This window comes from Sabethes cyaneus, chromosome 2, assembly GCF_943734655.1.
Source record: "Sabethes cyaneus chromosome 2, idSabCyanKW18_F2, whole genome shotgun sequence".
NCBI lineage: Eukaryota > Metazoa > Arthropoda > Insecta > Diptera > Culicidae > Sabethes > Sabethes cyaneus.
Genome location: NC_071354.1, coordinates 19,099,211 through 19,122,669, shown reverse-complemented (window position 1 = coordinate 19,122,669; position 23,459 = coordinate 19,099,211). Strand labels below are relative to the sequence as shown.

The following is a 23,459-nucleotide window of genomic DNA, read 5'->3' as shown; positions in this document are numbered from 1 at the left end:
TTTACCTAATTCAAAAATTCATATCTCATGAACCAAACAACGTGCCACCCGAGCCAAAAAGTTCTGATACCTGAAACAATGTAGAGCATACCGTTTTTTCATGAAAATGTCAGTAAATTTTCTGAGCATATTCACAGATGGATTACCGATGGGCTTACTTTGAAGGGTGATCTTCTGCTGCTCTCTGGAAAAAGAAGCAAAAAAAGTAAAGCGAGACAGAAGGAGAAAAAACCGAAAAAGCGCGGAGGAAAACGGGATAAACATTGGACAAACGAGATAGAAAAAGAAGAAAAACGCGAGAGAGAAAAAACATAAATAATGGCATGAAAAGAAAGAAAAACGAAACAGAATGGGAGGGAAACTAAAATAAGTGGAAAAGAAGAAAACGGGAAAGAAAAGCAGGGAAAACGAGGCAATAAACAAGGAGGCTGGACAGAAAAAGATGAAGGACGGAAGAAAAAAGAAGAAAAACAAGAGAATAGAAGGAGTAGTCATAAAGAAAACGAAGAAAAGGAGAAAAAATAAGGATAACCCGAACACAAAAGAAGAAAAAACGGGACTAAAAATGGAGAACAAACCGGACAACAAATGGTCGGTGATAAATCAGACCGGACCAAGTCACAAAATTTAAAAAAAAAATGAGTTACTGACTGCAAACGATTAAGAAATTTCTAAGCTACAAACTATTTCTTCTACAAACAGCCAGAGCTATGAGAATGATTGATAGCTATAAACCATACAGAGCCGCAAACTTTGAACGTGTTTTTCTCGAAATCAGAGTTTTGTCACTTGGTTCGGTCTGACTTAACACCGACCAAATGGAGAACAAACGGGATCGAAAAGAAAACAGATTATGGGAAAAAGAGTAAGAGTAAGACGGAAAACAAAAACAAAGGAAAACGACGAAAACAAAGACACTATGAAAAAGGAGCTAAAAAGCTATAAAAGACGAAAATCGAGACCAGAAAATGAAAAAAGGTCGAAACGGGACAGGAAACGAAGAGAAATAGTGCATAGAAAGAGGACACTGCGGATAGAAAAAAGGAAAAACGAATGAGAAAAAGAAGCAAAAATGAGATGAAAAAAGAAATATGGAACAATAAACAAGAGCAAACAAAGAGGAAACCAAGATAAACCATAAAAGGAAACCGATTGAGGAAACAAAGAAAACGAGAAAAAGTGGTTTTACGAGATATAGAAGTAGAAATATAGTAAAAACGGGAGAAAAAGGCAAAGCCTTGGGCTTAAACGTCCTTTCTAAGACTCGACCCTTCTTTATCGCCGGCAATTAGAGTTACAGGGTTAGTGCGAAAGTCCTACTGACTCTATCTAGCAGCATCGTCTAGCCGAGAATCGAATATACGATGACTGGCTTGCTAGACCAGCATCGAACCTCGACACCAGCTAAGCGGTTAATAACGAGAATATTAGACAGAAAAAGAGGAAAAGCGATGGAGTTTCTGGTGCGAAGAATGATAAATTTGATGACACACTCTTTCGGTTGGTACCCAAATGTTTTTACAATTACCGTCAGTGGGGGAGCGTATGTGTAGGGTACTGTCGTTATCGTCGGGCCACTGCTATGGTCGGGCCATCACGATTTTACAGTTTTAGTAACTCATGATATCTATGATACAACCATTGTAAAACTTCTTACTGTGATAGCTAACTTTTCACAATATTGTGAGTTTCAATCGTGTATTCAAAACACCCGTACAGATTTCGGTTACTAAATATTACAAAAAATGTTCTCCAGGCGCAATGAACTTTTCTTCAAGAAATGATTCATGAAATGCAATTATCGAGATAAATTTTGAAAATGTATGATGTGTGTTGTGCTGCACATGAAGACTATAGAAAAATCCCCTTCAGTGAGGTGTTTGGGAAGGCTAAGGTGAAATACTAGAAAAGCGCTATTTGTAAAGGTCGGGCCACTTGAGTAGTCATGGTTGGGCCACCATAATTTTAAGCGCAGAAGCGCAATAATCGCTAGAGAAAGTCAGTAACGTAAAATGTGATGAAATAAAGCAAAATTAATACGATAAAAATCTAGATCTTCTTTGTTTTTTTTTTTTCATTGTAGTTGTACGTTTCGGAAAAGGCGATTGTAGCAATATTAATTTTACAATATCGCCAAAATTTTGCAAAAATGCAATTAAAAATAGGGTATTTGTACCTATATGAGCCGTTGTTCACGGAATCCATTCTTTTCTTGTCTCTATATAGAATTTCAATACGTATGTCTTAGATTTTCTGCGGTGGCTCAACCTGTACAACATGGCCCGACTATGACAACATTTTTTGTCTTCACGTAAATGCCTATAACTTTTTTATTTTTCAAGCAATCAGTTCAAAACTTTCCGGAAATATACATTATTCTTAGACCTTTGCAACGATGTATTTAGATTTCAAAAATTTCTTTTGAAACGAAAGTTATGGGCGAATTTTAAAGCGTGGCCCAACCACGATGACACTCCCCTACGTGTATGAAATGGTTAAAACTGGAGGGACAAAATTAGATATGAGACTTTCTAATATAAGGGCGGTAGTAGTTTGATTGCAAAATCATTTGGCTACCAACCAATAGAGTTTGGGTTGCACATATCGAAATTTCCCAGTTTCATCTAATTTATCATTCTTCGCACCAGAAATTCCTTCACTTTACAAAACATAGTTTACATTAGACCGCGACAAAAAAAGAAAGACAGTAAAAACGGACTAAACGAAAAAGAAGACATGGAACGAACAAAAACAAAAACAAAAACGAGAGATAAAAAGGAAAACCGTAGGGGAGACGCGAAAAATGAGACAAAACAAAATAAACGGAACAGAAAAGACGGGAAAACGAGGCATCAAAAAGTGCAAAAACGAATTAGACAAAGCCGATGAACGAGAAACAAAGGAAATAAAAAGAATCAGAGTAAGACGAAAACTGGAGATGGAAAAAATTATGAAAAAAGCGAAAAGACGGAAAAAGAGAAAGAAAGTTTCAAAAAACGAGTGAAAAGATGTGGGAAAAGTGAACCGGAAATAAGAAAAAATGCGACACGAAAAGAAGAAAAACGGGACAGAAAAAAAAGAAAAATGGAAAGTATGTAAGAGCAAAAACCAAGAAAGCGGACGGTAGAACTAAAAATGGAAAACGACACTGAAATAAACGGAAAAGAGGTAAAACGAATGAGAGAATAAGAAGAAAAATGTCAGTTCTAATTAAAACTTTCCCGTTTAATCTCGTATCCATGTCTGGTGTGGAGTTAAACTTCAAGTTCAAATTCAAGTCTAATGTAATGTCCAATACCAAGTTCAATATCATGTTCTATTGCATATCCGATTTTTGGTCCGATTTCAAGTGTAATTTAATTCCAATTTTAGGTTCAATTTTCGGACAATTTTAAGCTATGATTCTAAATCAAATTTTAATTCTTATTTCAACATTAATTGCAAGTCTAATTCAATTTCAATTACAAATAAAAACATCAAATTCTGGTTAAATTGCGATTTCACGTCTAATTCCAAGTAAAACTGCCACTCCAGGTATTTCTAAACGGAGTTCCAGTTTTAATTTTAAGTCCAATTTCTAGTTCAATATAAACTAATGTCTCAAGCGCAAAGTCCGATTTCAAGTCCAATTTCAATTCTAATTTATAGTCTAGTTCCAAGCCTAATTTCTAGTCCAATGTCAATTTTGTTTTTAAATATAATTGCACCCGAAAGTCTGGAATTTTCACTAGATACACTAGTATCTATGATTAAGCGAATCAAGATGATGTTCTTATCAAAATGTTCTGAAAATACGAACAAAATAAAATTTTCAATTTTTGTTACTAGTCAAGTTGCGGAAGTACAACTTGTAGACTCTTGATCAGCTTGTGGACTTTAAGGCGGCGTACGAATCAGTAAAACGAAATGAGCTGTGGCAGATAATGCTAGAGTTATGCTTTTCCGACGAAACTAATTACGCTGATTCGTGTGTCGCTGAATGGTACGCTCGTGACGTGTGACAAGGATGTAAGCCGTGAAGGGAAAAGACGAATTTCAGCCGCGGATTCTATGGATTACGTAGCCAGCTGAAATCCTGTAGTTTTTCAAATTCGCACAAAACTGGCGTTCTACAGAATTCAAATCCACTCGGTGGCCTTCTACGGACATGAATCATGGACGCTTAAGTAAGTTGATTGACGAGTACCTGGGAACTTGGTACTTGGCGCTTGGCAATGGAAAATGGAGTGTGGTGCAGACGCATGAACCACGAGCTGTATCACGTATACAAATATCTTGATATAATGAAGGTAGTACAATGTGACAGGCTGCGGCGGGCTGGGCACGTGGCCAGAATGCCCGACGAGAGAGTGGCCAACACTATTTTCAGCAGAGAACCAGAAAGAGCCTGTAGACTTAGGGGCAGTCCCCGTACTCGATGAATGTGCGCTGTCGAGAATGACGAGAAATACATTCAGTTGGTGTTCGAGGGGATTAGAGAACGGCAGCCCTGGACCGGCAGTACTGGAGGACCATAATTCGTTCGGTGCAGGATCGATAACGGACCGTCGCCACTAAAGTATGTAAAATTTCAACTGATTAAAATAGGCGACCCCTGATTTATCGGTTGCTTACCCTACTTGTTTACTATAACCAACTATAATTCTTGATATATCGGTTTGAGTCGCATTCTAGTTTAAATATTAAATCTGCCGATTTCCAATGTATTTTTTGAGTCACATCAAGAGTTGACCATACGATATTTTCAGTTAAATTGTACAACATTATATTGCAAAACAAATTACCTTGAAATATAGAGAATTCTGAAAAGCAAGACCTATCGAAATTTAAGTTTTGTTTTTCATTTCTCATTAAATGCCTTCTAGGGCTTACATATTTCAATGGAGTCACTTGGTTATCTTCACTCTCTGTTTCTTCAGCACGGAAAATTGGTTCGAAAATTTAATTTTGTGTCGTCATGTGCCACATGGAACATGCCTCGGAATCTGCTAAATCTGTTTACTCATGACCATGTGTGTGCCTATGGTACGAATCTCGATGATTACTACCTAGATTTCCGGGTAAGCGAAGTAACGTCTACCCACCAGCAATATGTCTTCAGCAGCAGCTTGCTGCCGAGCACAAGCAAATCGAGCCATCAATATCCGTAGCTCGTCTTACGTGACACGTATCCTTTCCCAGCATATCATTCTCGATTCTCGAAAGAGGCAATAATACACAGTATCAAGCTTCACTTACGATAGTCGACAGGAAAATTATTCCATGCCAGCACAGGCTGTTATCATAACGAAAACGACACACGCATCCGTACGGTACGGCTTATACGTTACGGAACCAGACTTGACTGAACAATTTGTGACTGTCCCGGACTAACCGGTGCGTGGTAAGCTGTCACGATGGAACGCAACTTCTGGCGCTCTCCTCAGGTCCGGCGGACCTGATGGACGGTTACGTTGAGCGTGAGAAAATAGTAGCCACTAAAAACGTGCTGCAAACAGGGCACGTCTCGTGCCTTGCTGTGCGAGACAATCTTTTTTTGGTTTGGTTTTTATTGGTCCTGTTATCATCAGCGCCCATCGGACCAACAACGATATCGAATATTAGCCGCACCACACTGTGATGAGCAAACTCATAACGGTTTTTGTTTTCTCATATAACGGGTTGTTTCGTGTGCCAGCCCTCGTGGCAATGTTTATATATTTTTTGCGATTTTCCCTTACGTATGTGAGGCCCGAGTGAGGGTGATAATTTTATGCACCCGCCGTGTATGTAAACGTGCCTTGTGTTTATCATTTTCGCGACAGTAACGAATGCGAGAAAGGGCCCAGCGCACCGAGCATGACAAATGGTGCTAATAATCATAAACAACCACAGCAGCATACTGTTGGATTGGGAAATTTATTGCTACGCAAGGTGCTTTTAAGGATCCTCGGTGACTTCGGGGTTTCCTTTCCTCCGCCCGACCGAGCGTGGGGCTCTTGTTCAGATATGGAATGTGACGCACTTCGGAGTGTTCGACTAAATGGATGCCATTTGTTAAGCTTTTCCCCGGCGTGGAAAATACAAGGCTCATTCGATTCCGAGTGTATCTCTTAGAAATTTACTTATCATGATAAGTGGTGTTGACTATTCAGCTGGGAATAAAAGTATTATCAGCACGGGGTGGGGAGTAAATTTATGCTTCGATAAGTTTTTAATGATGTATGTGAACATACTAACTTGTAGCATTGTGAAGTTTGGATGGAATTGGCTATTATTTTTCCTGTCCTCATCGTTCCGAAAGAAAACATTAAACTACATTGTCCAACTGCCGAAAGTGAAAAACAGGGAAAGTGAAAGTCATTTTGCGAATCCGGTGAATGTGTGCTGCCTGTCTGGTCTGGTACAAACAGACAAAAAGTAAATATCTGCGGCACTTCCGATAAGACCCACGTCCGAGAGAGCGAAGATTGATGGCCGCCATAGGCGGCAGGCTTCGACAGTTAAACGATCCAATCATCCCTTTGCTACCGGCTGGCGTGCCAACAAAGCAGTGCCATGGACATTGATGGAAAGTAGTAATTGATTTTTCGATCTGAATGAAGGAACAAAATTATAACAGAATCATTTTCGAGCAATGGGCCCTGCAGGTTTTCGCAGAAACATCGAGGCGCTAAAATTATGAAGATTTTGACAAAATCAGCTTGGCAAGTTTTCTAGTTGTTAAATTAATAAATAAAACTTTTTGAAATTCACTACGTTAAGCATTACGAATTTAGTTTTACATGCCAGACTTCGACTGCTGTAGGTATGAGTTCTCACCGAGTTAACCCACGCATTTACTGAATGTTCAGAATTTTCTCCTCCGAAAATTACTGGCTGTCCAATCCATGCTTCAGAAGCAGCCGATGTGAATTTATTTTCATAGTTTTAAAACAGAGCTTCATCACGGGCAGTCGCACATGATGCTACTGACAACGGCGCTGGCTGGTTGTCTGGGGAGAAAACAAAATTAGCACAGCACAGCATAATTTGCTGTGCAGTGTTTTTTGCCAGAGGGACTGCGAGAGGGCCGCTGAGATGTAAAACGAAAAAAAAGTAATGCCATCAAAACAAAGCATTTTGTTTTTCATTTCCGTTTTCGCTTCGGGGAAATCAGGGCAGCTAAAAATGACTCAATGAATGCAAAACTTCACCAGCAGACTTTCGTTCCATTTTTCGTTTTTGAACTGCACGCTGAAAACCAACGGCGAGTGGATGACTGGACGTTTGTTTTTAATTTATCCACCAGCAGCACCTTATTTGTCTGAAGTCAACATTTCATTATGAAAGTTATTTTATAGTCTGGAAATGTCTTACAGCCACAAAAAAAAATCTTCATAAAAATAAATTAATTCCGATTCACAATGCGCTCGATTTGTTTATACTGCATGTAACAATTGGAAATCTTGGAATCAATCTTTATTATATTCACCTGTGGGATATGGTTAAGGTCGTATATCGACCGTGAAAGAGGCACCCTTGCGAACGCTGAGTGTATCAACGAGAAATAGTCTTGTCAGCCTTCCTCAATCAATTGCGCGGTAGTATTCGAGATTAGGAGCGACTCACGACAGCGTCTGATCCGGAGCGGGCGTCTGCATTAAGAAATGTGTTGTCTCGGCACTACATCTAAGATGGCAACCCCATCACGAGACTCGGTATCGTGGCTCTAGTAAGACAACCTATCTAAATCTTAAACTACAACGAAAAATCAAGAAAATTCGACTCGGAACATTCGACGACAAAATGAGAGGATGTGTATGTTGAGGATAGGAGAACCGTACCTTGAACTACACCATTATAAACGTGCGCCGTTCACACGAAAGTAGACCCGGCGACAAGAAAGAAGTTGGAGGGAACGGGCGGCAGCTATTCGCCACGGGACATTAAGATCATCTTTGAGGATATAAACTTCTTTGCCGATCGAAGCGATAGATCCGTGATCGGGCCCCATGGACCTAGGAAATGTGCCAGAAAGAGTATTTGTAGAAAATACTTATTCCATTTCTTTGAAAACATTATTCGGATGAAAAAACGCTAAAATGTTCCAAGGGAGTCAAAATGTACCATACTATCTGTAGCCCGAGTGCCTCGCCACGCGTCGAATTGAGAACGAATTAGAGATACTTAAACTAATCTCCAAAAATTCGACGAAAATACACTTTTTTGCTGTGATAATGTAGATTCACTATAACGGAGATAACCGGAATGTATGACCAATGCCTAAATGCACCGCTAACGTTAGAAATCCTATGAAATGTGATTACGTTACTAATGCTTGTCGTAACTGCATTCTGCTATAATTTGTTTGAGTCTTCGCTAACATTTATATAATAATTTGCCTCTGTCAACTGTGATGATGGGGTTTTAACCAGTCCGCTGACATATGTACATTGTTGTATTACTAATATTGTTATGTTTCTTTTCCTGGCCCCCAGCAAACCTGGAGAATTCTTAAGGTGCTCACACCAGCTGTAGTCTAGGTGCACACATATTAGTTTCAACTTCGTGCAAAGCATTGAACAGTGAGAAAAGCTTCTTACTACGGAAACATGGCGTCCTGCCAGGGGTCCAGGGACAATAAGGCGCTTATAGTATTAGAGGAGAATTCATGGTCGGCTAACACCCTCGCACAGTAGCCAAAAGTGTGAAAAGTGGAACATTTTTCCTAGTATCTTTTGTTTTCATTTTATCATTATTGGTCTTCAGCAATTTTGTGCTAAGAAAAGAGAAAAGCTAAGTTCAGCACTCGATAAAGATAGAAATTTTATTTCTTCAGCAAAGTTACTTGTTTTTACAATATTTACAACTTTGCCGAAGAAACTATGTCTATATTTCCTAATAAAAAAAAGATTTTTTTCTTATTTTCGTAATAGTAAGCGACGACTAACTTTTGACAGTTTTAGATTAAGGGGGATTCATACGAAAAAAAGTGCTGGAGACCATAAATGATAAAATGAAAACAAAAGATACTAGGAAAAATGTTCCACTTTTCGTTCTTTTGGACTACTGTGCCTCGGCTGTGTGTGAGCGCCACGAACCAAACTGGTAAAAGAAAATGTTGGGCTCGGCGCTCGACCTGAATGACCCGCCAACATTTTGTTCACTTCCAACCCAACAAATGCGTACATGTATGGGGGCCTTCGGATTATACCATATGTGCCAAAAGACCGGATTCGGACAAATCTGCCTAAGTGCCGTGTCGTGCCAAAAAAACGTTTCAAAGAACGAATTGGAGAACGGTACCAGAGCTTTAGATTGGTGAATAAAAACAATCAATTTTATCACACCTTTTTTGGAGAAATTCGATAAAAATGCCTAGAGAAAAGCTTTTTACTTCTAAACACTTTCTAAATTTCATGAAGTAGGAGGTTTAAGACCTATTTTTAGTAGAAAATTTACTCAGCATTCAGATGAAAGTAACGATATTGAGCTAGCTAGCATAGTTTTTATACTAAAGCTCATTGGATAATTTCTAGGACTTGGGAAGAGGACAAACTACCGGAGGAGTAGATGAAAGGTGCAGTCTGTCCCATCTACAAACAGGGCGACCGGCTCCATTGTTGCTATTACCACTCCCCAATAGCAAGAGAATTCGTAGGGCAGTATCAGGCGGGCTTTATGGGGTCCCGTGCTACTACAAAAATTTTTACACTCCGACAAATCCTCCAGAAATGTCGAAAGAGTACAACGTGCCCACGCATCATATATTTGTGGATTTCAGAACAGCATGCGATATAGTTGAACGTGAACAGCTAAGGCAGATAATACACGAGTACGGTTTTCCGGACAAACTAACGCAGCTGATCATTTTATTTCAAAGCTGATCAAAGCTACTCTGGAGCGAGTGAGGTGCTACGTGCGCGTTTCGCGGACATTCTCGAGTCCTTTCGAAACGCGCAGAGGGTTGCGGCAAGAGGATGGATTGTCCTGTATGTTATTCAATATCGCTATTGAAGGTGTGATCCGGCGAGCGGGCATCGAAACGAGAGGAACGGTCTAACCAACTCCTAGCCTTCGCAGACGACCTCGACGTCATTACTAGAAACCTTAGGACGGCGGAGGCAATCTACGCCAGACGAAAAACGTAGGCCAGGAGGATAGGGTAACAAATCCATGCCTCGAAAACCAAATATATGGTAGGAAGAGGCTCCAGAGAAAGCAACATTTATCTCTCACGGACAATGGCTATTGATGGCGATGAACTGGAAGTGGTTGATGAGTTCGTATATTTAGGATCTCTGGTCATCGCCGACAATAATACGAGTAAGGAGATCCAACGACTCATTCAAGCTGGAAATCGAGCCTAATCGAGCATACGCCGCTGCACAAAGCTGACGATGTACAAAACGCTAATCAGACCGGTAGTTCTCTACAGACATGAGACAGTAACTTTGCTTACGGAAGACATACGTGCACTAGCCGTATTTGAACGAAAGGTGCTGCGGACTGTTTTTAGCGGAGTACAAACGGAAAGCGGAGAGTGGGGGAGCCGTATGAATCACGAGATACAGGCACGTCAGCTACAGGATACAGGTATGGGAAGATTCCTGTCGTACACCTGGTCAAAGTTGGAAGACTACAGTGGGCCGGCCTCGTCGCAAGGATGCCGGACGAGTATGCAGTGAAATCCGTTCTCTTCAAGAAACCCCCCGGCACCAGAAGTAGAGGGGCCCAACGTGTTAGTTGGCTCGACCAGGTTGAAGCCGACTTGTGTGTCGAGATGCGCAACGAATTGGCGACGAGCAGCCCAGGACCGAGTACAACGGAGAGGAATTCGGCAAGAGCCACCCCGGCTCTCGCCTGGTAAAGTAAGTAAGTGTATAAGGTTTTTTTCGTCAAATGTGGTCCTCTACGTAGCATACCACTCTAGGCAGCTCCCAGCAACTGTACCGATATCTGAGGCTACACCGGGACGCAATAATCCGGTATTATAGTATCCCTCGACCTCCGCACTGCGGTAAAGCCATTCCTGCCGTCGAACAACAGTCGTCTCGGTCCTGCGTGTGGATGGAACAGATCCCCTTCCTTCCGATCCAATCCTTCCGATAATGCAGTCCCTGTTTCCAGCTCTGTACCCGACCCGCAGCAGAACTTCTCCAATCCGCTGCTGATTTACTACCAAAATGTGTGTGGACTTTAAATCAAAAACCGATGTTTTTTGCTGCTGTGAGAGATTCGCACTTCGATATAATCGTTTGAATGGAAACCGGGCTTGACGAGAAGATTCATTGGCAACAGCTATTCAGGAGCGCAATTTCCTTCATTAATAGATAATTCCGTGGCAGTGATATGTTGATATGATCACCATATCTAATAAACTGAGCTGCTCCTCCGACACATCCCCGATTTACGAAACACGTGAGCAAGTATGGGCAAATGTCCTAGAGACCGATCATTCTCGAAGCTTTGGTAATAATCTGTTTACTTCGGATCCGTAAGGACGACGTAAGGAGTAATAGCGAACACAACGATTCGACTGGAAATGTTTATTCTCATATAGCGTGAATGACTTAACGCTGCTCTTCGGTGATTACAGCTAGTCCGGTTTAGTTTGGAATGTTCCAGTAAACGGTTGCCCCAGGATCGACTACCAACATTGTCACGCTTCCGCAGCTTGTACTGTGCTTTTAGACGGTTTCTGTTTCCATGGATTGACACGAATTAACTCAAAAATAATCACTTGTTTGATCTGACTCTCGCGAATGACACATCTCAGCGTTACGGGACACATTTCACAACCATTTCTGTTGTATAAATTGGTTACTGTTGATACAAGATTTATGACAAATAGGGTACGGGAGGGTATTCCCATCACGCTACTAATTTCGGCATACATTACCTTTTTTGGCTACACTTTCCCAAATAAAAACTTTGCCGCTATATAACAATACTGAAACGAATGTAGCACTCATAGGCTTTAATGTGGTATAACTATTTTCATAAAAATGTAAGTAGTTTGCTTAGTTTTATTCAATAAACATCAAAACTACTGTTTTCCACTAGCACGTAACCAGGCTGAAAAAACTAGCAGCAATCGCTTACGCGGATCCGCTCTTGATGATGGTTTGGAAAACACACAATTATGACCACGTTTACTTATTCTAGAAACTAAACAGCTGTGAATATGTTATCACAGAACAATTCTACTTCTTTTTATCACGGAAGAACACAAAAATTCCCCTCTGATATAAAAATATAAATCAATTTTCATTCACTAACCATTAGCAGCATTTTGTTTTTAATTTCAGCGTATGGTGCGTTATTTACACTACTACCAATACATGTGCTGACATATCTGGTATTTGAGTGACAACTGGCGCTAGTGTATATGAACGATTCAGTGATACACTAGCGCCAGTAGCAAGCTGTTGTCACTGCAAAACGAATTATCTGCAATGAGCCCGGAATGTAGGCAATAGCGAGAAGTTATCCATCGGTCTCTCTTTTCTTGTCTCTTTTGATCTGTTTTTGAAAAGCATTTAAGGTGAAATTAGTCATCATCGATCCTGCCAATTTCAAAAGCAGTTCTTTTGCTTGAAACAAAAATTCTGTTTATGAAAATACTAGCTGACCCGACAAACTTCGTATTGCCACAAATTAACCTGTGTTGTACATAAATCATGAATCTCGGATGATCTTTATCACTTCTCGAGTTTTGCAAGTCCCCCAGTGGGCGGCGCTTCCGACGGCAAGTCACCGGCAACACTCGCGACCGGCTCGTCCTGAATGATCTAGTGTTACTATAGATAGTTTTTGTGGTCTTGTTATTGATTAATGTTTTATGGAAGAGTCTCGAATTTCTCGAGTTGGATTAGTTTTTGAGTTTCGCCAAAATTTCTGTTTTATTTGTATGAGAGTCCATATCCCCCTACCACAGGGGTGAGAGGTCTCTAACTATCATAAAATAAATTCAAGACTCAAAAATCTCCTACATGCTAAATTTGGTTCCATTTGCTTGATTAGTACTCAAATTATAAGGAAATTTGTATTTCATTTGTATGGAAGCCCACCCTCTTAAAAGGGAAAGGGGTCGTAATACACCACAGAAAAAAAATTCTGCCATTTAAAACTCTCACATGCCAAATTTGGTTCCATTTACTTGATTAGTTCTAAAGTTATGAGCAAATTTGTATTTCGTTTGAATGGGAGCCCCCCCCCCCCCTCCTAAAAAGGTAAGAAGTCCTAATTCATCATGGGAAAAATGGTTGCCTCCAAAAACACCCACATGCCAAATGTTGTTCTATTTGCTTGATTAGTTCTCGAGTTAGGAGGAAATTTGTATTTCATTTGTACAGGAGCCCTCCCTCTTAGAGTGGGGAGGGGTCCTAATTCACCGTAGAAAATTTTCTTGCCCTCGAAAACCTTCACATGCCAAAGTTGGTTCCATTTGCTTGATTAGTTCTCGAGTTATGGGGAAATTTGTATTTCATTTGTATTGGAGCCCCCCCTCCTAATGTGGGAAGAGGTCCTAATTCATCACAGAAAAAATTCTTGCCTCCAAAAACACCCACATGCCAAATTTGGTTCTATTTGCTTGATTAGTTCTCGAGTTATGAGGAAATTTGTATTTCATTTGTATAGGAGCCCCCCCTCCTAAAGTGGGGAGAGGTTCTTATTCATCATAGAAAACATTCTTGCCTCCAAAAACACCTACATGCCAAATTTGGTTCCATTTGCTGGATTAGCTCTCGAGTTATAAGGAAATTTGTATTTCGTTTGTATAGGAGCCCCCCCCCCTCTTAAAGTGGGGAGGGGTCCCAATTCATCATAGAAAAAAATTTTGTCTTCAAAAACACACACATGCCAAATTTGGTTCCATTTGCTTGATTAGTTCTCGAGTTATGGGGAAATTTGTATTTCATTTGTATTGGAGCCCCCCCTCCTAATGTGGGAAGAGGTCCTAATTCATCACAGAAAAAATTCTTGCCTCCAAAAACACCCACATGCCAAATTTGGTTCTATTTGCTTGATTAGTTCTCGAGTTATGAGGAAATTGGTATGGAAACCCCCCCTCTTAAAGGAGAGAGGAGTTATAATTCCCCTTATAAAGAGGGGAGGGGTCTCAAATTACCCTAGAATAAATTCTTGTCACCGAAAACACCCACATGCCAAATTTGGTTCTATTTGCTTAATTAGTTCTCGAATTATGCAGAAATTTGTGTTTCATTTGTATGGGAGCCCCCCCTCTTAGTGGGGGGAGGGGTCTCTAACCATCACTAAAACCTTTCCTGGCCCTAAAAACCTCTACATGCAAATTTTCACGCCGATTGGTTCAGTAGTTTTTGATTCTATAAGGAACACAAAACAGACAGACAGACAGACAGACAGACAGACAGACAGACAGAAATCCTTCTTTATAGGTATAGATATTCGCTGTATTCAGATTGGCAAGAAGAATGCAGTATTTACATTTTTATAAACAGATTCCCGCTTTTAGGCCAAAAAACTGCTTCTGAAATTGGGCTTTCCGACGAAAAGTCAATGACAGCTAGTTTCCCGTTAAATGCTGTGCTGGCTATTTCGGCCTGTCGGATTTAAAAAACACAGACACAGACAGCGACTTCATCATTTCTCGCGACTATAACTCAAATTCAGTAGCGTTTTATTAAACCCAAAATACACGCCGATTTTCAGTAAATATTATTCTATCAACTGGTATAAAAATCTTGTCTCGAATAAATATAGTTTCAACGTAGTTCCTGAATATTGTTCAGGCTACCGCATAATGGGCTGGAAATACCCACCCGTACCCTATGTAGCAAAATAGGTAACAAAAGGGAACTTTATTTTCCACTTGTGTGCCAAGTGGTGGTGAAATGGAAACTGATATGTGCAGTAGGGATAGTGTCCCGTAACGTTGAAATGTGCCCAATGATCTTGCCGTACAGCTTTGCTCGATTAACCCATTATGACCCGGGTATACCTAAATTTGGACCAAATGAAGTGAAACTTTGTAATCTATTATATTATGGCTCGAATGTGTCGGGAAACGCAAAATCGTCATTTGGAATGCTTTCAAGGCCAAAATATCGCAGGTTAAATATTTTATAGGCTCAGTTTCAAACCAACAAATTACAAAGTTTTTTACAGATTTCTTATCGAATTTTGTGATAGACTTTACATATAAATACTAACATGTCAGGTAATGTTTCGTCACTAAATGTAGACTTTTTCATGCGTTTTGGAGACAAAAATTTTTTCGCTATTTTTTCAACTTTTTTTCCGCCATTTGTCACAACTTTGCACTGTTGAAAATACAGATGAAATGACAAAAACTGACAAATTATATCACACACACATCAGATTGAAGTCTTATCTCTCTTGTAGTGATATATTAACAATGCTAACTGTTGAAATTCAGCAGTAAACAGGTTTTAAAGACGAGGTATGATATATCATACGCTGGGTCATAATGGGTTAACGAGGCGGCTAAACATATTATCACGCTCGATGCCAATCACTCCGCTCTTGACATTACATGCAGTTTCCCGATCTTTATTGTGTTTGAGAATGTTATCGACGGCAACGATTTAGTTTTCCACAGAAAAGATTTTGTAATTTTGCGCAGGTTGACTGGCAATTAATTTTATTCACGATGGATACGTATTTCGCCTATGACTTGCAGGCTTCATCAGTGTCTGTTTTTGAGTTCAGTATTCCACTAAGATGCTCTAAAAACTTCAGTAAAGCCTTGCTATTTTCCAATATTGCAAATCGAGCTAGAAGCCAACGATGCTTCCTCTTACGTGAGCGAGTATGAGAAGAAGCATAGCATTCAACGTTTATGCCACTCACGCAAGCGTAAGACATACAGCCACCATTGCTGTGTGCAGATATTCTGCTATATGCACACTCGCGTACGCACATAGCCTACTCACGAGTCTAACAACTAGTGAGCAACCAGCTGCTCGTGAGGGCCAGTGGCGCACTAGGAAACAGATTTTGCATTATTTTTTCTTTTCTTCTTCCTCTTCACCGTCGATTCTCTACTCACAGGTGAACGAGACCTTACGAGTGATCGGTATCAGCAGCTCAGGCTGCAATGACAAATCAGAGCGACGACCGTGGCTGTTAGCTAAACACACACTCGCAAAAACTCGTCACAGTGCTGGAATAAACAAGAGCGAAAGTACGAAAGAGATGCTTATGCCGGCGTGTTCGTTAGAAAGAGTACGCGCATATGAGAAAATTAGCCACTGATGTTGCCACCGCTGTTTCGAGCCTAAGACCGTCCTATGTATAATCAGTATATTCTACGAATGCATGCACAGCTTTGCAGAAATCCGAGGAAGTTTAGCTTATTTGTTAACCCTAAGAAAAAAGAAGGCCGGCTGTAGTTTTGTTTCTGAACAACCCTAACACCAATACTGCGCGCGATAAATGCATCCTTTTGGAAACGCACTTCAGGCAAGCTTTTAATCGTTTTCCTGCTTTTTTGGAACAGATTGCCACTGTTGTTAGAAACACTCTTAACGAGGTCGTTAATCTCAGTATTTTTCATGTATCTCCAAAAATTGTCGAAACTGCCATCGAAAAACTAAACTATTCGTTAGAGGCCGGGCCCAGGTATTGCATATTATGTCCTGAAAAAGCATTCTACTGTTTTCGCTGGACCTCTTCTAGTGTTCGATGCTTCCATTCAGCAGTATAAGTTCTCTACCGTATGGAAAGATTCAGTTATGTTCCCCGGTTTTCCCAAAACATTCAGTCTCTACGAATTTCGTTGATTTCGTCGCGTTCTACCTGCGCAATATGAATGAAAAAGTGCATATTGATGCAGTGTACATGGACCTGAAAGCAGTGTTTGATCGGGTGGATCACGGTACCCTCCTTGTAAGGTTTGAGAAACTGGGAGTTTCTGCACCGTTCTGGAAGCGACTACACTCGCACCTAACACACCATAGGCTAAGTGTGAAGATCAGGTTCGAGTTTGCCCACTCGTTCTGCAACCTTTCTGGCGTACCACAGGGGAACAGCCTTGGACCAATGCTCTTTTCTTGTTTTGGTCATAAACTAGCAGCTCTCCTGTCATCTGACTGTCGGTTTTTCTTTATGCTGACGTTGTAAAAATCTTAACGGTATATAAAACGGACTCTGGGTGCATTGAGGTGCAACGCCTAGTGGACAATTTATTTTTTAAATCGCAAAAGAGTTTCGTGACTGTTTTCGATCATTGTACTATTCTCTTGTAAGGTCTGTTTTGGAGTTCAGATCCGCGATCTGGTAACTTCATTAACAAATTTAGATTGCTAGAATCCTTCTAGTCAGAAAATGCGCGATAGCTGAGTAAGTTGTTCAGACAGTAGCTAAATATTGATTAGCTCCGAGTAACGGACACATCTAAGAAAAAAGCACCTGTACGGTACAAGATAGTTTTCGTCCCGACTTCCATGGATGACTATTTCCGTCAAGAAACATTCAACCGGTCTTTGACGAAGGTTGAAGAAAGCATTGAAATGTGTTTTATCTTCGTCTACAACACTGTCTCTACGTTGCTAGAAGACGGTCCATGCACGTGAAATACAGATAACAGAGGAGAGTTTCGAGAGCATAGCAACGATTGGTGTCAAGAAGTTTGTGAGCTTTATTTTTTTAAATTGGAGATTACATCAAAATATAGATGTCAAAAGTTGCTCTATTGTGGAAATAATCTTTCTGCTCGTCTGAATTATTAAGTCTTTTCCAGGGAAAATGCGTGCAAAGTTTTATCTAGCTAAACCGAGGATGGTTGAATCTGATAGTTACGTTATGTGGCGTGGAGTTCCTTCCTGAAGGGTGTTACACAAACTTTCAGCACTATCAGTGCCCTTGATAAAGCAGATTTCGTAAAAGTTAAATATTTAACAGTGTCGACCGATCTATTATATTATTTCTAGATTATGCAACGCAGATGACTATAATGTGTAATCCACTATATGAACTAAATATAATCTACTTTATTTATGTTCAATAACCGGCTATCGGTTTTCGCTCCTGAAAGGCAAATCACAATGCAATCACTACCAACCACCCACCCGACACACAGCATCGACACCAGACGCTCGCCTAGCCTGGCAGAACTTTTTAAACACCGCAGTGAGACATCATGCTTTTTGATCCAATTAAAATGCAAGCTCCATCCTTATGAATCACACAATTGCTTGCCTCTCCTGACTGATGGTCTCTACGGAACGTGATCAGAGTAGGAAATGTTTTCCTCGAGGCCAATGCCCGGGGATACTCAGAAGAAGCCATGCTGGCTTGCTGGGTGAGGGCGAGAAAAGAAGTTATCTTGGTACTTATTTCATGATTCCAAGTTGGATAATCGAACGGAAGTGAGAGTGATTTCAATTGGATAAAAAAGCAATAAAAAACACAGAAGTCAATTTCCGGACACTCAGGACGTGCTGCGGCAAAGTATCACTTTCTCGTAGGTACCGGCGTCTCAATCGAGATCAAATGAAATTCCTGAAATGTGAAAATTAAATCTACCGGGCGGGCGGGCAGGCCGATACGGTTCCGAAGAAATTTCTTTGATGAAAATCCGGATTTCCAGGAGCAGAAGCTTAGCAGGAGTAGGAAAAGTTGTTTTTGGGAGGTGAACGTCCGAAACATTAGAACGATATTACAAGCAAGATAAAGCTGAGAAGTTTATTTCTATAGCCTTCTCACAGATAAATATGAAGCTGAAAAAAAAACTTCTTTTGAAGCATTTTTTTTTATTTTTTGAGTAGCCTTATGATTATTGCTCTTCAACTGGAAGATATTTTCACAGTAGCAATTGTAAAAGTCAACTGTTTGACAATGACTCGGCTCTGTTTCAATTTTAAGAAAAACAATCGACAAAGTCCTTAGGTAGGAAACAAACTGCACCGGCACTTGTTTCGACTGTAGTTTTTGTTTTTCGCCGAGAGCACTTGGATTTCAATTTCACCAGCAAACGACGACGAGTGTCGCGCAATTTGCATTCCCAGCAGAGTCTTATTCTTTCCGTACAATTGAAGCACGGTCCTTACGGTCGGTGTTTTCATAGGAACGTGACAACAACGGTCGAAGCAGAGAGCATTTCCACCGAGGGACAAAAATAAAAATAACTAAATTTGTACTCACCTATAACCGTAGCTAAAATAACAATTCCCAAAACAATGGCCGTCGCTATCACCCGTATCAGATAGATGGTGGTCTCGGCATCGTCGTCCATTCCGCCACTGTCCTCCGTTCCCGACAGTAGCGTGTCCCGATCCGACCCATTGACGTATCTACTGCTGATGGTGGCATTGATCAGTGCAGAACTACTACTACTACTACTACTACCACTGTAATTGAGCAAAAAGCAGTTGGTGCAATTCCACAGTGCCATCAACTCGTCCTCTTCCAGCAGGTTCGGAAGGGAACCAAAAGTCAGTCGAGAACTGCCAGTCGCACCAAAACCCCCATCGCTGCTACCGCCGCTGCTACTAGAAACGTTTGAATTAATGCCGAACTCGTTTGTATAGTTTGAGAGCAGAGACTGACTGCTAGATCCTACGGGGGTACTACTGAAGTTGGAGAATATCCCGTTGAACAACTCGCCACTACTAGAACTACTTGCACTGCCATTGTTCTCGTAGATGAAGTCATCCAAAGAGCTACTACTGCTACTAGTGCCACCATAATCTACTTCACTCTCACTACTGGCCCCACCGAAGCGGTTGGAACCTCTCCCGATGAATCCACCAACCGTCTTCGTCACGTCGCGGTTGGCCGCAGATGGTGCCCAGGTTGTCGTCGACACCGTCGATTGAACCGTACTAGGGCTGGTTCCACCACGACCAGAAAAGCGATGTATTTTTTCTGTCACCGTCCTGACTGACGACGGCCAAGGCCGCGCCGGCCATGAGAAAGCTCTCTCTGTCAACCGGCCCATAACGGTGGCCATAAATCGCGCACTTTCGCACTATTCTACTTCTTGAATTTCGAAAACCTTTTGCACATTTTATATATTTTTTTTTCTTTTCAACTATCGTCGCACTGGCAAATTGTAGCTCCACAGTTGCCGCATAGTGCACACGTGTGCACTTCGCCCAGCGGGCGGTAGGGGTGGTGCTGGGTGGAGGCAAATAAATTTTAAACCCTCGTTTCACTCAGCACACTGTCACGGTTTGCACCTGAACCGACAAGCTCCCGATTGTCAACCGTTCTCCATTTTGGACTGCCAAAACGATGACGCACATCGACGGACACTCTGAATTCACCCGCCTCCCGGCGACGACGGGAGGTGTGAATGTTGTTTTTTCTTTATATTCAAATTTGATTTGTTTTCGCCCGTTTCGTCCCGTTGGTCGTCGTTGGTAGGATGACGCCTAATTGAATTTGACAGCGACCGACCGACCGACCGACGTCGTGTCTGCCGTGAATTAGAACGCGGGAATCCTGGCTCGCCCGGTTCGCGGCTCGGCTGACGATTGATCTGGAAAGGTAAACAAATTGGAAATTACTTTTAGTGAAGCGAACTCTACTCTGTAAATTGCGGACGACTGGAGCGCGCGCTGTTTGTCGTACTCTCTAACTGTTCGGGTTCCAGATTAGTTGAGTTGGGAAAAAAAGTGTTGGATTGATGTTGGTCGGGCAGTTTGATTATCGCATCATAAAATAATTTCGTTTTGACCAACCTTGGTTGGGTTGTTTATTTGAAATACGCGAAAAAAACACTGAATGCGAGATGAAGGGAAATATGTTTTTCGTTTTGGTTGAAGATGATATTTTGCAAGGAAGAATAGAAGCAATGTAGAACGTTGTAAATTTAAGAATATATATTAAAACTGTTATGTCTTATGCTACAAAAATGTTATTATATATTCTCAAAAGAATAAGCATGGGCATGGAATATCGCCGCCCGAGTGTTCTTACTACGTTATATTGTCCAGGATTAATAAAAATTGCGGAGAGTGGCGCAGGCGTATGAATCACGAGCTACAAGCACTGCTTGGAGTGATTCCCTTCGTACACCTGGCGAATGTTGGGAGACTACGTTGGGCCGGCCACGTCGTAAGAATGCCGGACGACTGTGCAGTGAAATCCGTTCTCTTCAAGAATCCCACCGGATCAGGAATAGAGGGTCCCTACGTGCTAGATGGCTCGACCAGGTTGAAGCCGCCTTGCGTTTGCCGAGACGCACAACGAATTGGCGACGAGTAGCCCAGGACCGAGTACAATGGAGAGGAATTCTTGATACGGAAAGAGTCACCCCGGTTCTCAGCTGGTAAGTAAGTAAGTACACTGATGGTGGTACATCGCAAAATTTGCCGAAGACTTGACGCCAGCGTGCTGCCGTTTCTACCGCACCGACAGAGTAGATAATCTCTAACTTCTGTGCGGCAGTATCAAGAGGCAGCCACACAAAAACCATATTGTCGCTGAGTAAATGTGTCAAGAATGGTCAAATTGGAAGAGCGAAACTAAACTAGATAATAGACTACCCAGTAGAAGGACGCAGCGGTGGTGTATTAGTATCATACTTGAGCGGCAATCGAGGTTTGAATGGTTCAATTCGCCTATTACTAATGAGCCACATACATTTACGATACGTAGCATCGCTGAATATACGAATATCGTGTGCAACGCAAAAGTACGGAATAAGAGCTTCTGCTGCTTCTAAAGCAACTAACAGTCTAACACTATTTTAAACTGTTCTCTTTTCGTGGTGATATTAATTTGAATACTTTCCGGGGTCCCAACCCAGTTAGCTTCGAGGTACGATGTTGGTCTAACAAGCCAGTCGTCGTATGTTCCAATCTCGGCTAGGCGGTGCTTGCTAGATAGAGTCAGTACGGTCGTTGCACCGGCCCCGTAATTTTCCTGTACTCTAACAGCCGGCTGCGAAGTCTGTCGATAAAGAAGGGTAATGTCTAAAGACGGTGTAAACCCAAGGCTTTGCTTTTTTTTCGGCGTTCCCGAGCATCCTATATCCGCTAACTCGGCCACATTCAATGTTCAATATTCAATTTTTGTACGAATTTCGAAGTTCACAATGAGGTTATGTTCGTGATAAAATTCAAAGCCGATGGATGCATTACCGGCGAGGCACGCGAATAGTGTACGTTCAAGCGCGATTTTTATCGATTCAAATATTTTTTTTTGCTAATTCTCCAACCGCTGCATTCAATGTAAAATCAGCAAAATAATTACGAAAGAATCAAGTAAAGGAAAATAGATGGCATTTTTTACATCGTCAGCTTTGTGCGATGTCGTATGCTTCTTGTAAACGTATCGAGCAGAGGGAAATGTAGATCCGACTTCCTACTTAAAAGCGTAAATCCTTACACGCATTGGAAAGTGAGGAAGTGTCTAATGCAAAGCATGATTAATTGTATGAACTGGAAAGTTTTCGATATACCTAGACCAAATATATATCGGGTGATGGCAGGTGGTGTTCGTCCCCAAGTTCTTTCGGGTGGTTCCCGACTGTTTTACTAATTAAAGTACCTTCTTCTTCTTCAGCAGCATAGAGCCGGGGTGGCTCGTGCTGTTTCAAGCACTCGTTTCCATTCAACTCGGTCCTGGGCCACTCGTCGCCAATTGCCTAGTCGTCCCAGTAGTCGCAAATCGCTTTCGGCCTGGTCGAGCCATCGTGCACGTTGGGCCCCCCTGTTCCTGGTGCCGGTGGGGTTGTTGAAGAGGACTATTTTCGTCGCACTGTCGTCCGGCATCCTTACGACGTGTCCGACCCACCGTAGCCTGCTAACTTTCGCTAGATGTACGATGGGAGTCTCCCCAAGCAGTGCCTGTAGCTCGTGATTCATACGCCTCCGCCACTCTCCGCTTTCAGTTTGTACTCCGCCAAATATCGTCCGCAGCACTTTCCGCTCAAACACGGCAAGGGCGCGTATGTCCTCCGTAAGCAGCGTCTCGGCTTCAAGTCCATAAAGAACTACCGGTCTAATAATGGTTTTGTACATTGTTAGCTTCGTGCGGCGGCGTATGCTTCCTGATCGTAGCGTTTTACGAAGGGCAAAGTAGGCCCGATTTCCCGCTTGGATGCGCCGCTGGATCTCCTTACTAGTGTTGTTGTCCGCGGTCACCAGCGATCCCAAATACGCGAGCTCTTCTACCACTTCTAGTTCGTCGCCGTCAACAGTTACCGTCCGTGGGAGGCGCACATTTGTTTCCTTTGAGCCTCTTCCTTTCATGTATTTGGTCTTCGACGCATTTATTTTTAGCCCAATTCTCCTAGACTCCGCTTTCAGTCTGGCGTAGATTGCCTCCGCCGTCACAAAGTTCCTGGCAATGATATCGAAGTCATCTGCAAAGCCTAGAAGTTGGCTACTCTTGGTAAAAATCGTGCCTCTCGTTTCGAAGGGACTCGAGAGTGTCCCAGAGACGCGTACGAAACACATCACTCGATCCAATGTAGCTCTGATTAGTCGCGTCAGTTTATTCGGAAAACCGTGTTCGTGCATTATCTGCCATAGCTTGTT

The 23,459-nt window shown here is 41.7% G+C and overlaps 1 protein-coding gene across 1 annotated transcript in view; it reads right to left on the bottom strand.

The window, feature by feature from the left end:
• The window catches only part of LOC128735166 (5-hydroxytryptamine receptor-like), a 64,051-nt gene extending 44,142 nt beyond the window's left edge, over window positions 1–19,909 (bottom strand). Inside the window, exon 1 of the mRNA XM_053829661.1 lies at window positions 19,114–19,909. Within this exon, the coding sequence (XP_053685636.1) occupies window positions 19,114–19,909 (796 nt within the window). The remainder of the gene's footprint in view (window positions 1–19,113) is intronic.
• Window positions 19,910–23,459: the final 3,550 nt, after the last annotated feature.